The sequence below is a fragment of the Desmodus rotundus genome, chromosome 12, assembly GCF_022682495.2.
Source record: "Desmodus rotundus isolate HL8 chromosome 12, HLdesRot8A.1, whole genome shotgun sequence".
NCBI lineage: Eukaryota > Metazoa > Chordata > Mammalia > Chiroptera > Phyllostomidae > Desmodus > Desmodus rotundus.
The window spans coordinates 20,394,567-20,408,432 of NC_071398.1; the positions used below are offsets into that span (position 1 = coordinate 20,394,567).

The 13,866-nt window shown below is 41.7% G+C and overlaps 1 protein-coding gene across 5 annotated transcripts in view; it reads left to right on the forward strand.

Moving 5' to 3' along the window:
• Positions 1–13,866, forward strand: part of ZFP1 (ZFP1 zinc finger protein) — a 34,407-nt gene that overhangs the window by 2,651 nt on the left and 17,890 nt on the right. For 4 of the 5 annotated variants that reach the window (XM_024556071.3, XM_024556073.3, XM_045191873.2 and 1 more), the window contains exon 2: positions 4,527–4,583. In XM_024556071.3, coding sequence (XP_024411839.2) covers positions 4,569–4,583 — 15 coding nt within the window. In that variant the 5' untranslated portion in view covers positions 4,527–4,568. Of the gene's footprint in view, positions 1–4,526; positions 4,584–6,598; positions 6,716–13,866 lie in introns of those variants that run through there. The other variant, XM_053915263.2, reaches the window with a different exon arrangement.

The window sequence follows — 13,866 nt, forward strand, 5'->3', positions numbered from 1 at the left end:
TATATTTAGGGTCATTACATCTTCTTGGTGATTTGACACATTTACTTTTATGAACTATCACTCTTTATACCTGGTAATATTTCTTATGAAATTTACTCGTCTGGTAGTACTGTAATAAATATAATATAATATAATATAATACATATAACTCCAGCTTTCTTTTTATTAGTGTTTGCAAGGTATATCTTTTTTCATCCCTTTACTTTTGACCTAGTTATGTTTTTATATTAAAACAGACGCTTATATACAGCATATAGTTTGGTATTGCTTTTTTTAATCCAACTTGACAAGCTCTGTCATTAAATTGATATGTTTATACCAGTTGTTGATTAAAATCTACCATCTTGCTAGTTTTTTTTCTACATGTCCCATCTGGTCTTTGTCCCTATTTTCCTCTTCTCCCAACTACTTTTGGATTTTGTAGGTACTTTTAATGATTCCAACTTTTTTCTCACTGTTGGCTTATCATTTATACCTCTTTTTAAAAAATTTCTGTGATTGCCCTAGAGTTTATAGTAACCATCTTGAGTTAATCACAGTAGACCTTTAAATAATATTATGCTGTGTAATGTAAGATCCTTAAAACAGTATACTTCCAATTTCATTACCGCACTCCTTGTGCTGTCATTTATCTTTATTTTTAACCACGCTGGAGGTCTTTATTCCTTTGTATAGAGTCAGATTTCTGTCTGGTACCATATTCCTTCTATCTGAAGAACTTATTTAAATATTTCTTTTTTAAAAAAATTATACTCTATTGATTATGCTGTTACAGTTGTCCTAATTTTACCTCCATTGCCCCTCCCACCCAGCACCCTTACGCACTCAGGCATCCCCACACGTTTGTTCATGTCCATGGGTCATGAGTATAAGTTCTTGTTCTTTGGCTCCCCATGGCTATTCTGTAACTACCTATTTATACTTCTTAATCCTCTCACCTCTGTACCCATTCCTCCACGCCCCCCTCCCATCTGGCAACCATCAAAACTCTCTCTGTATTCATGAGTCTGTCTCTGTTCTTCTTGTTTGCTTAGTTTGTTTTTTAGATTCAATTGTTGATATATGTATTTGTTGCCATTTTATTCATAGTTTTGATCTTTTTCATAAATGAGTCCCTTTAACATTTCATATAATAATGGTTTGGTGATGATGAACTTTAGTTTTTTTCTTGTCTGGGAAGCTCTTTATCTGCCCTTCAATTCTAAATTATATCTTTGTTGGATAGAGTAATCTTGGCTATATGTCTTTGATTTTCATGACTTTGAATATTTCTTGACAATCCCTTCTAGCCTGCAAAATTTCTTTTGAGAAATCAGCTGACAGTCTTATGGGAACTCCCCTGTAGGTAAATAACTTCTTTTTTCTCGCTGTTTTTAAGAGTCTCTCTCTTTAACTTTTGGCATTTTAATTATGATATGTCTTGGAGTAGGTGTCTGTATCCAGCTCACTGGGGACTCTGCTTCCTGGACTTGCATGTCTATTTCCTTTCCAATTTAGGGAAGTGTTCTTCCATTATTTTTTCAAATACATTTCTAATTTCTTGCTCTTTCTTGTCTCCTTCTGGCCCCCCTATGATGTGAATGTTAGAATGTTTGAAGTTGTTCCAGAGGCTGCTTATACTATCCTTGTTTTTTTGCATTCTTTTTTCTTCTTGCTATTCTTATTGCTTGTTTTTTGCTTCCTATGTTCCAAATCATTCATTTGATTCTATGCTTCATCCACTCTACAATTTACAGTTTCCCTGTAATTTGTTCTTTATTTTAATTGGTGTATCCTTCGTTTCTGACTGGATCTGTTTTATGCTGTCGAGGTCCTCACTAAGTTCCTTGAGCATCGTTATAACCAGTGGTTTGAACTCTGCAGCTGGTAGATTGTTTATCTCCATTTTGTTTAGTTATTTTTCTGTTTTAATCTGTTCTTTCATTTGGGCCATGTTTCTTTGCCTGCTCATTTTGGCAGCCTCCCTGTGTTTCTGTGTTTATTTCTGTGTGTTAGGCAGAGCTGCTATGACTCCCTGGTAGCGTGGCCTAATGTAGTAGGTGTCCTGTAGGGTCCAGTGGCACAGCCTCCCCTATCACCCAAGCTGGGTACTCAAGGTGCACCCTCCATGTGAGCTAAGTACACCTCCTCTTGTCGTTGAGCCTTAATTGCTGTTGGCAGGTCACTGGGAGGAAACTCCAGGCCAGTCAGCTGCAAGGACTGGCTGTGACCACTGATCACCAGCCTCCACCCTCTGGAGGATCAGCGATGCAGGAACAGGGTGGTGGTGCTCTGATGTGGTCTGTAGCTGTCCACTGGGTGCACAGGCTCTGTTGTTTCCCAGGTGGTACAGGCCAAGATCAGCCCCCACATGTGTTCTGCCCTGGGCCACCCTGCAGGAGCTATAAAGCAATCTGAGATGGCTGCTTCTTGTGCTGTGCTTAGAGATTCCCAGGTGAGGCCATGCTGTGAATCTAGGCTGGTTGCTGCTAGTGCCAGGCCTGGGGCCTAATAGCAAGAGGTACAAAGGCTGGGGGCTTGTTTAGGCCAGCTGTTGCTTGTTTCAGAGAATTTAGGAAGTTGTGAAACATGAGCCAAGACCGTATGGAAAAGTCATGGTTAACATTTTGGGTGGGCCCATAAGTTGGGTGGGATGGAGTCTCAGAGGATCTCCAGGGTGGGGCCGTAGTGTTAGCCAGGTTGATGGACATGTCTCAGATTTGGCATCCACCTGCTGGTTCTGTGGCTCTTTGTAGGGAGGGCTCAGTAAAGGGACAATGGCCTCTGCCTGCCCATCTGTCTGGGAGAAAGCTGTCCTCTAGCTCCTGCCTTGAAGATACCAGCATTTCCATTCCTCCCTGTAAAGCCACTGGTGCCTTTCAAGCTGCTACCTTGGTGCTGGAGCTCAGAGGGAGTGAGTCTGAATAAGTTTGTGTGTGTTCTTTAAGAGGAACTGCTTGGGACTCCGGAAGTTTCTTCCACTGACTTAATCCCCACTGGTTTTTGCAGCCAGAAGTTATGGGGACTTATCTCCTGGCACTGGAACCCAGGGCTGGGAAGCCTGGTATGGGGCTGGTTCTCCCTGCTCCCAAGATAGCCCTTCTGAATTTTTATCCACCACACGTGGATGTGGGACCAGCCCATTCTGCACCTCTGCCCCTCCTACCGGTTTGGATGGAAGTGGTTTCTTTAATTCCATAGTTGTTAGACTGCCATTCAACTCGATTTCTGATAGTTCTGAATGATGGTTGTTCTATATTTTGATGTGGTTGTGCAAGGAGGTGAGCCGTGTTTACCAATACTGCCATCTTAACTGGAAGTCCCTTTGAACATTTCTTGTAGTACAGGTGTATGGTACTGATTTCTGTTTGAAAGGTTTTTATTTTTATTTTGAAAGATACATTTGCTGGGTATAGAATTCTGGGTTGATAGGTTTTTTTCTTTCTTTTTTTTTGTTTTTTTTTAAAAGCACTTTAAAGATGTCAGTACATTGTCTTCTGACTTGCATATGCATATTTGCTGATGAGAAGTTGGCTGTCATTATTTATTCCTCTGTATATAATGCCTATTTTCCACTGGCTGTTTTCAAGACTTTCCCCTTGACTGGTTTTCAGTAATTTGACTATGATGTGTCCACATGTATCTTTGTTTTGTTTTGCTTTTTAGGGTTTAGCTTGTTTGGATAAATTGTCTGGACTTATTGGAACTGTGCTTTGGTATTCATTATCTTTGGAAAATTCTTGGCCATTGTGTCTTTAAATATTTCTGTCCCATTTTTCTTCTTTAAAAAAAAATGAGCTTGCAGGGAGAGAGAAATACTGATTTGTTGTTCCACTTATTTATCTATTCATTGCTTGTTTCTTGTATGTACCCTGACCAGGGATTGAACCCACAACCTTGGCATATCTGGACAACAACACTCCAACCGAGATACTTGGCCAGGTCCTCCTTTTGGGACTCCAGTGGCGTGTTTGTTAGGTCATTTGATACTGTGCCACAGCTCTTGGATACTCTGTCCTTTTGTTTGTGTGTTTCTTTGTTTTCCTTCCACTTTCAATTTCTATTTCAGTTTGGGTAATTTTCTTTTGACCTATCTTTAGATTTCCTGAAAATTTCCTCAGCTTTGTTGTTGAAGGTATTCTTTCAGCTTGGTTATTGTGCTTTTCTTTAACCTTTCCATCTGATTTTTTCTTGCAGTATCCATCTCTTTTGAAATTCCCTATTTACTCATGTTGTCCATCCTTCCCATTAAAGCCTTTAATATAGGAATTATAGTTGTTTTAGATTCCCTCTCTTTTGTTTTCATTAGTTGAGGCTTCTGTTAATTGCTTCTTCTCTTGATAGTGGGTGGTCTTACTCATGCCTTTTCAAGTGTCTCATCATATTTGATTGAAGGTGAGGGCTGCCAGTATGATCCTTTCTGCTCCTTCTGAAGAGGCAAAGTGACTGTCCCAGGAGGTGCGTTTTTCGCAGGTGACATGCAGGGATTTGTAATTGAGGCGGGTCAGATCTTTAATAACAATACCTTCCTTTTTGCTTTATTCCAGATCTGCTTTCATATCTGTGCCTTGACCCAGCAGCTGCAGAAAATGAACAAACCCCAGGTGAGTTGTTTATTCCCAATTTTGTTTTTTCATTACATTTGAGGAAGTTTATAAGGATCCAGAATATGAAACAAAAGTATAAATGAGTGAAACTCGAGGAAAACACAGTAAATGTTACTGATCAATACCAGCGGCTGAAATGCAGACCACCCTAGTTAAGTGCCTTGCACTGGTTGTGGACACCATTATCTTGGTTGTCTAGTATTAGTTCTGAATGTATTTTATGGACCTTCATTTCGTTGGTGTTTTGGACAGCATCTGCGGAAACAGCCCAAGTTTACAAGCATTATCAATTTGTCTGTGGTTATTTCATACAGCGTTCTTCAGTGCAAACGCAGGGTTTTGTTGTGTGCATTTTATTCTTCTGATCAGGTTAACATGATGCGGAGAACTCAGGAAACATTTGGGTGTGTATTTAAATTCTCCTCTAACTTCCACAAGTATCATTGTTATTACTTTCTTGAGTAGCTTTCCAGAGTTTACTTGTACATATTTACAAAGTACAAATACAGGTTATTATAAGGTAGCATCTTAATCATACTGTTCTGTTTATATGTGTTTTGTTTCTAATTAATAGACTTCATTTTTTTAAAAGATTTTATTTACTTTTAGAGAGAGAGGAAAAGAGGGAAAAAGACAGGGAGAGAAACATCAGTATGTGAGAAATACATCCATCAGTTTTCTTTCACACGCCCCCAACTGGGGACCTGGCCTACAACCCAGTCATGTGCCCTGACTAGGAATCGAACCAGCGACTTTTCAGTTCCCAGGCTGGTGCTCAGTCCACTGAGCCACACCAGCCAGGAGTTTCTCCTTTTATTAACATCTTACATTAATGTGGTGTACCTGTTACAATTTATGAGTCAATATTGATATTTTACCTAGAGTCAGTAGATTTCACTAGGGTTCACTCTTGGTGTTGGACACTGTGGGTTTTGACAAATACATAATGACATGTATCTAGCATTATAATGTCATACAGAATAGTTTCACTGCCCTAAAAATCCTCTGTGTTCTATCTGTTAATTTATCCCTCCCTGTCCCTGAGTCCCTGGCAACCACTGCTCTTTTTTCGGACAGCAATTATTATTTCAATTTTACAAGTGGAAACTGAAGCCCAGAGTGGATAAATGCTCACCCAAGATTGCAAAGTAGTTAGGAAGTGTGCAGTCTAGCACTTTGAGGTTAAAGGGCCTTTTTCAAATCCAGTTTCTCTTTTGATTTCTTCCAACTTCCATATGGGGTAAGGACTGCCTTGTAAAGGTGGGGAAACCAAGTTCTGAGATAAGCTACTCGCCCAGGGCCAGGCCTGCAGCATGTGGGTGGGTAGTGCTGGGCCCTTGGATGCCAGGCTTGCCCATGACCACATGGGCCCAGTACCTCGCAGCAAACTTCTTTTTCAGCCCCTTGGCAATGGAGTGATTGAGCTTCCTCTCAGATGTCCCGGGGGGGCCTGCATACTGCCCCATTTCCACCCAAACAGCCCGGCCCAGGCTGGGGGCTCACACACCTACACAGCCAGCAGCCGCACGTTTTCCCACTGCTCTTTTTACCGTCTCCATTGTTGTGCTTTTCTAGAAGGTCAAATAGTTCGAATCATACAGGATGTAGTCTTTTCAGATTGGTTTCTTTCACTTAGAAGTATATTTAAGATTCCTCCATGTCTCTTCATGGCTCCAGGGCTCATTGCTCTTTAGCACTGAATCATACACAGATGCTGTTATATGGATGTACCATGATTTATTTATCTGTAACCTATCGAAGGGCATCTTGGTTGATTTGAAGTTTTGGTAATTGTGAATAAAACTCCTATAATCACTGTGTGCAAGGGTTTGTTTTCCATCTGTTTATCTTCTTGGTTGAGGTGTCTGTTAAGGTTTTTGAACCTTTTTTTAAAAGATTTTATTTATTTATTTTCAGAGAGGGGAAGGGAGGGAGAAAGAGAGGGAGAGAAACATTGATGTGTGAGAGAAACATTGATCGGTTCCCTCTCCACGCCCCCAACTGGGGACCAGGCCTGCAACTCAAGCATGTGCCCTGACTGGGAATTGAACCCATGACCTTTTGCTTTTCGGGACGATGCCCAACCCACTGAACCTTCCAGTCAGGGCTTTGGCCCATTTTTAAATCAGGTTGGTTGTTTTCTTATTGTTGAATTTTATATATTTGGGATTCTAGTTCTTTATTAAGTATATGTTTTGCAAAGATTTTTTCCCATCTGTGGTTTGTGTTTTCATATTTTTATGTATGTTTTTATCACTCAATGATGTATCTTTAAAGTCTTTCCATACCAGAACATAATTCCTAATTTTTTTATTGTGTAATGTAACACATATACAGTATTATAATCCTTCTTGCATGTATTATAACAATATGTATAACAAATAGGTATACATAAAAGAGTAATAATAAAACGAGCACCCATGTACTTACCCAGGGTAAGAAATTGAACATTATCTGTTATTTCTTTTTGGGGGGGTATCTTTTTTTATTTTATTTTTCAGTTACAGTTGACATATAATATATTAATTCCAGATGTATGACATAGTGATTAGACATTTATATACCTCATAAAGTGATCACCCCAGTAAGTCTGGTACCCACCTGGCACCACATGTAGTTATTACAGTATTATTGACTATATTCTCTATGCTTTACATCACCGTGAGTATTTTTAAGATTTTATTTACTTGGGAGGGAGAAAGAGAAGGAGAGAAACAGCAATGTGCAAAAGATACATTGATCAGTGGCCTCTTGCATGTCCTCAACTGGGGACGTGGTCCACCACCCCGGCATGTGCCCTGACTAGGAATCAAACTGGTGACCTTTTAGTTTGCAGGACTATGCCCAACCCGCTGAGCCACACCAATGGGTGCCTGACTGGTACTTTATTATGTTTCTGTTTCCTTTTTTATGTTTTCTATCTCTTTTCAGGTTCTTACTGAGTTCATCTATTCTTCCCCTAAGTTCATTGAGTATCCTTATTTTTAAGATTTTATTTATTTTTAGATAGAGGGGAAGGAAGGGAGAGAAACATCAGTGTGTAGTTGCCTCTCAAGTGCCCCCCCACCAGGGACCTGGCCTGCAACCCAGGCATGTGCCCTGACCACGAATTGAACCAGCAACCCTTTGATTCTCAGGTGGGCACTCAGTCCACTGAGCCACACCAGCCAGGGCACATTGAGCATCCTTATAACCAGTGTTGTGAACTCTCTGTCTGGTAGAGTGCTCGTCTCCAATTTGCTTAGTTCTTATCTCTGGAGTTTTGTTCTGTTCTTCCATTTGGGCCGTGTTTCTTATTTCCTTATTTTTGCTGACTCCCTATGTGTGTTTCTGTATATTAGGTAGGTCTGCCACATCTCCTGCTCTTGACACAGTGACCTTCTGTAGAAGTTGTCCTGTGGGGCCCAGTGGTGCAGTCTTTCTGGTCACCTGAGCAAGGTGCTCCATGGTTGTGGTCCCCCGTGTGAGTTGTGTGTGCCCTCCTGTTGTAGTTGAGGCTGTGTTGCTGTTGGCATGGCAGTGGGTGGGGTTGACCTTCAGGCTGACCAGCTGTGATGTGAGGCCTGGCGGTGACTACAGCAGACAAGCTGTTGTCTGGGGTCTGACCCCATGGAGAAGGAATCACTTTAATGGGGCTCTGGTGCCAGTCAGGTTTACCCTTTGGGTGTCTCCTTTGTGTGGCTGGTTGAGTGGTGCTCTGGTCTGAAGCCAGCCACTGGGCATAGTGGTTCTGGATCCTCTTGGAAGGTGCCCTGGAGCAGGTCAAGTTCAGCCACCACTTTTGCCAAGCTTGGGGCCTCTTGGTAGGAGCTACAAAGTGATCTGTAGTTGGTTGCCACTTGTTCTTGACTTGGAGGCACTTGGGAGAGGCTACAGTGCAAACTGAAGCCAGCACCGGGATGTGGGCTGAGGCCAGCACTGAATTGAAGCTATGTTCCAGGCCAAGACTGGCTGCCACTTATGCCAGGCTTGGGTCCACCCAACAGGAGTTACAGTGCGAGTTGAGACTGGCCACTACTTGTGCTGGACTTGGGGCCACCTACCAAGAGATACAAGGCACAACAAGGCTGGCTGCTGCTCGTTCGGGGTTGTGGACTTTTGAGAGATTTGGGGAAAGTTCACAGCATGAACCAAGGCAAGTTGTTTTACATTGTAGAGGAGCCACTGGAAGAGGCTTGGGCCTGGTGGGCCTGTTGAGTGGGGTGGAGTCTTAGTGAATCACCAGGGCAGGGTGAACATGTTAGCCAGGGTAATGGAGAGTACAGCTTTGGCGTCTGCCTGCATTGGGCTAGCTGGGGGGGGGGGGGGGGGGGGAGGAGAGTTCAACCAAGGAACAGTGGCGCCTGCCAGCACTTTCATCCCCAAAGGAGTTGCCCCAACCCCCACCCACTAGCCCTCATCCTGAAGTTAGGCAACGTTGCTCTCCCTCCTGTGTCCCTGGATCTTTGTGTGCTGCTGCTCCTGCGCTGGGGCTTGTGGTGAGGTTGTGAGCAATTGAGTCTCTGCACAGGCCCTTAGGACCTGCAGGGCCTCAGTCCCTAGAGCCCTTTGTCTTTCTCAGATGCAATCCCTGCTATTTTTCACAGCCAGAGGTTATGGGAACTCTCTTTCCAGCACTGATGCCCCGGGGTGGGGAGCCATTGTGCTGTTGGGACCCCTTGCTCCTTGGGGGGACCTCAGCAGCAGAAGTAACTCCTGATTCTTATTTACCACATTGTGGGCTTGGGATCTGTCTGTTCCAAGTCTCTGCCCCCTGTCAGTCTCCACATTGCTGTTGCTTTTTTTTTTTTTTTTTTTAAGATTTTATTTATTTACTTTTAGAGAGAGGTGCAGGAAGGAGAAAGAGAGGGAGAAAAACACCATTGTGTGGTTGCCTCTCATACACCCCTCACTGGGGACCTGGCCTGAAACCCAGGCATGTGCCCTGACTGGGAATTGAACCAGCAAAGCGACCCTTTGCTTCGCAGGCCCACACTCAATCCACCGAGCTACACTAGCCAGGGCCACACTGTTGTTTCTTTATACGCTTAGTTACAGGAATTTTAATGTGGCTGGAGGAAAGAGGTGGGCACAGCATGTACCTGCTCTGCCATCTTGACCAGCAGTCTCATTGTCCATTATCTCTTGTTATGATACATTCTCTTACTAAACCCTCCTACTACGTGGCTAGTATCTTTATATTTATGTTCATCATTCCTTTGCATTTCAGAAAGATTTTACCACTTATGTATGTATCTGTAATCCATATAAAATTCAGTTTTGAAGAACAATAGCTGTAATTTATATTGCCTTGTTTTGCATAATTTTCTGTCTGATTGGTGGACGGTTTTGTTGTTGTTGTTCTAGACATGAAAGATTTAAAACATGTCCTCTCATGTACCCGCGTTCCCTTTGTCAAGATTCGGAGTTTTTGTTATTGTTGTTTTAAATTACATTAGCCAGTGTTAGCTAGAGAGAGGTGAAGCCACTCACAGACTTCTGGTGGCCGTGTAAACCGATAGCCTTAGCACGGACCAAGTAGTGTAGCACACTTACCAGGCAAGCGCAAATGTAGTGTGTCTAGAAATGTTGCTGGTATTGGACAAAGGCTTCTAGGAGAAGGTGAGCTGAATAGAGTCTCTGGGTTTACAAAAATCCCATTTGGAAAAGTCACAGGCAAGGTCATGAGGAACACAGGAAAACATAAGGTTGGGCCATCTGGCAGGGTCGAAGTGTGGATTTGGTCTGGCAGGAATATGGTTAGAGTGCCTGGGCTGCTCGTTATTTTCCGCTTCTTAGGTCACCAATCAACTGCCAGCTCACTTCTGTGAGATGAAATGGATATCCTCATTTGATCTAAGGCAGCCTGGTGTGCAGGGGAGAGGTAGATGCCATCAGCACTGGGTCAGGATAAGCCAACCACGGACAGGTGAGAGTTTGGACCGGGCTTACCCAGGCATCCTGCAAAGGTGGCGGACGGCGGTTGTAGGCGTCTTGTTGATGGCGGCACTCAAAACGCCTCCGTCTTGAACCACACTGTTCCAGTTTGTACAGCGAGCAGTTCGGCGTCAGAGGAGAGTCACGGCTGTCCGACAGTCTCCTTCAAACCCTCTTAGGGATTTCCTTCGGCTCCTTTCCACGTCTTGTCTTTTTGGATTGCTGTTGTTTTATTGAAGTACATCGTTAGTAGTTTCTTGAGAAAGGGCATGTGAGGAAGACACTTTTTGAGCCTTTGTGTTTCTGAAAATGTCTTCGTTCCGTTCTGATACTTGATTGACGGTATGAATGAGGGTTTGTCCATTCCTTGTTCTAGTTCTGTCATTTTTAATCATATGTAATTTGAAGCTATGCCGTTGAGTACATACACATCGTGTGCATGTTTATGAGTGTTCTATCTTCCTGATGAATTTACCCTTCTATCATTTTGGAATGTCATTCTTTATTCTTGCTTGTAATCATTTTCTGATGTAAACATAGCCATACCTACCTTTTTATGATTAGTGAGTGATTTTATGGTATATCTTTTTCCATTCTTGTTGTTTCAGTCAATTTGTGTTCTTATATTTATAGTGCATATAGTTGGATCATGTTTTTTAATCAAATCTGACACAGTTGATTTGTCATATAGTAAATATGTAAGGGGCATACAGTTGAATCATGTTTTTTAAAAAAATCAAATCTGACAGAGACTTCTGTATTTTTATTTACTTTATAATTAATTTAATTAAGGGCATAGTTGGATTTAAGTGTCATCTTGCCATCTTTTTAAAGCTTTTAGTTATTTTTAGAAAAAGGGGAAGTGAGAGAGAGAGAGAGGGAGAGAAACACCGATGTTAGAGGGAAACATCCATTGGTTGCCTCTAGCACACTCCTGAGGGCCTGGCTCACAACCCGGGCATGTGTCCTGCCCAGGGATTGAACTGGAGACCTTTCAGGTCATAAGCAGCCACTCAATCCACTGAGCTACACCAGCCGTAGCTGTGCTAGGTTTAATTTTCTATTTGGAGTGTATCCTTTGATAGTAGTAATAGTACCTAACACATCACGTTATGTAGTAGTCACCCTTTTACTTCAGAATGTCAAACTGTGGCCCATGGGTCGAATGGCCTGCTGCCTTGTTTTTGTATGGCCCACAGCTGAGAATGGGTTTTAGCATGGGTATTTAGTGTTAGTATTTGGTATTGATCTCAGGCATAGATGACCCATTACCTTCAGTCCATGCAGAGTGACTAAAGATGCCTATAAGTTGTCACAAAACAATGCTGATTAGGTTACCTGCAACATTTATTAATGGTTGAGGGGGGAAAAATCAAAAGAAGAAGGGTGTTTTATGATGTAAAAATTATATGAAATATAAATTTCTGTGTTCATAATCAACTTTTATTGGAAGACAACTCTGTCTCGCCTGTGCCTGCTCTTGTGCTACCATGAGAGTTGATTATTTGGAGGAGGGACTACATACGGCTCTCAAAACCTAAGGCAGTTGCTACTTGGTTCTTATAGAAAAAGTTTGCCAACTCATATTCTATGGGGCTGGCCAAAAAGTTTGTTTGGTTTTTTTCTGTAAATGGCGCTAGTAGCACTTAGTTGTTTTGAACTTCATTCAGCACAATTTCGTTAGATCGTATTGTGACAGTTGTCATAGCAGCATGAATTTAAAAAGATTTTAAAATTTGGTGAATTTTTGTGTAGCTATTTTTATTATTGAAGGTGGAAGAAAATAAGCATTTCCTGCATGTTATGCTTTATTATTCCAAGAAAAGTAAAAATGCAACTGAAATGCAAAATAAGACTTGTGCAGTGTATGGAGAAGGTGTTGTGACTGAGCTAATGTTCAAAAGTGGTTTGCGAGGTTTCGTGCTGGACGATGCTCCACAGTCAGGGAAAGCAGTTGAAGTTGACAGCAATCAAACTGAGACATTAATTGAGAACAATCGATGTTATACCACATGGGAGAGAGCCCACCTACTCAAAATATATGAGTTAATGAAGTTATTGGTGGAAATGAAAAATATGTCTTTTATTTTATGGAAAAAACTGAACAGACTTTTTGGCCAACCCAATGGTATTTTCATCTCTTTGAAAATATTCTGTTATTTTCGGGTTTCCACTGTTTCTGTTGAAAAGTCAGCTGTCATTTTTATTGTTTTGCCTCTGAAGGCAATGCATCTTTTTTCCTTTGGGATTTTTAGCAGCTTAATTATGATGTGCCTAAGTGTGGTTTTCTTTGTATTTATTTTTTGGGGGATTAGTGGTGTTTCCATGGTCTGACATTTGCTGTTTCGAAAGATTCTCAGGCATTATCTCTTCAAGTATCGTTTTGTTATATTTTCCCTCTCCTATTTAGAGTCCAATTACAAACATACTAGACCTTTTTTATTTGTCCCATATGTCATGAGAGTCACATTGTATGTCTCTACTAATGGCATGCTGACAGTGTGTGGATGATACTCACTCCATCAACGGAGTGACCGTACACAAGACTCTGAAAAGCCGAATGGCCACTAAAAGACTTAATACCCAATTTATGCAAATAAATATACAAGCACAGCTAGAATTGATCTGGGAATCATATGTTCAATAGGTGATATGCACAATGAAAAGCATTTTTAAGCTGTATATTACTGCCCTTTGATCTACTGGACTATCTCCCACCCTGTAGGGGAGGAGTACAGCATCCTGACACAATTTTTGAATGAAAAGACAACCATACTAGACTATGCGTGACAGCTCAGGAGACTGAGCTGGATGTTAGGGTTCAGCAGATACTACCAAAATTTTACACCATTTGATGAAACAGTACAGATGCTGCTTTATTTTGTCATTTTGTGTACTTAACATGTACTCATGTACTTTGCGCTGACAGGAATACAAAGATGGGCAAGATATAGTTTCTCTTCTAAAAAATTTTAACATCTAATGGGGAGAGTGAGAGGAATAAGAGACATTTAACCCCCCAAAAAGCAGAGTAAAGTAAGTTCCACGTGGGAGATACAAAAAAAGGGTACCCCAGTGTTTAAAAGAGAACAGGACTTAAAATTAAGATGCAGTCTAAGTGGGAGGAGCTGTGCATAGAGAAGGGAGCCGTGGGGGAGAGAAACGAAAAAGAAATTGGAATGATGTTGAATGCTGGGCCAGTTGTTAATTTATTGCAATAGGTCATGGATATCCATTTCTAATCAAGTACTTATGTAGAGCTTTCCTTTGGGAAAATTATAGAAGCTTTGGATGTGGGGTAGGAGAGAGTAAGGGAAGACAAATAAGAGTTAGGAAGCTTTCGTGGTAGCTGGGGTGACAGTGG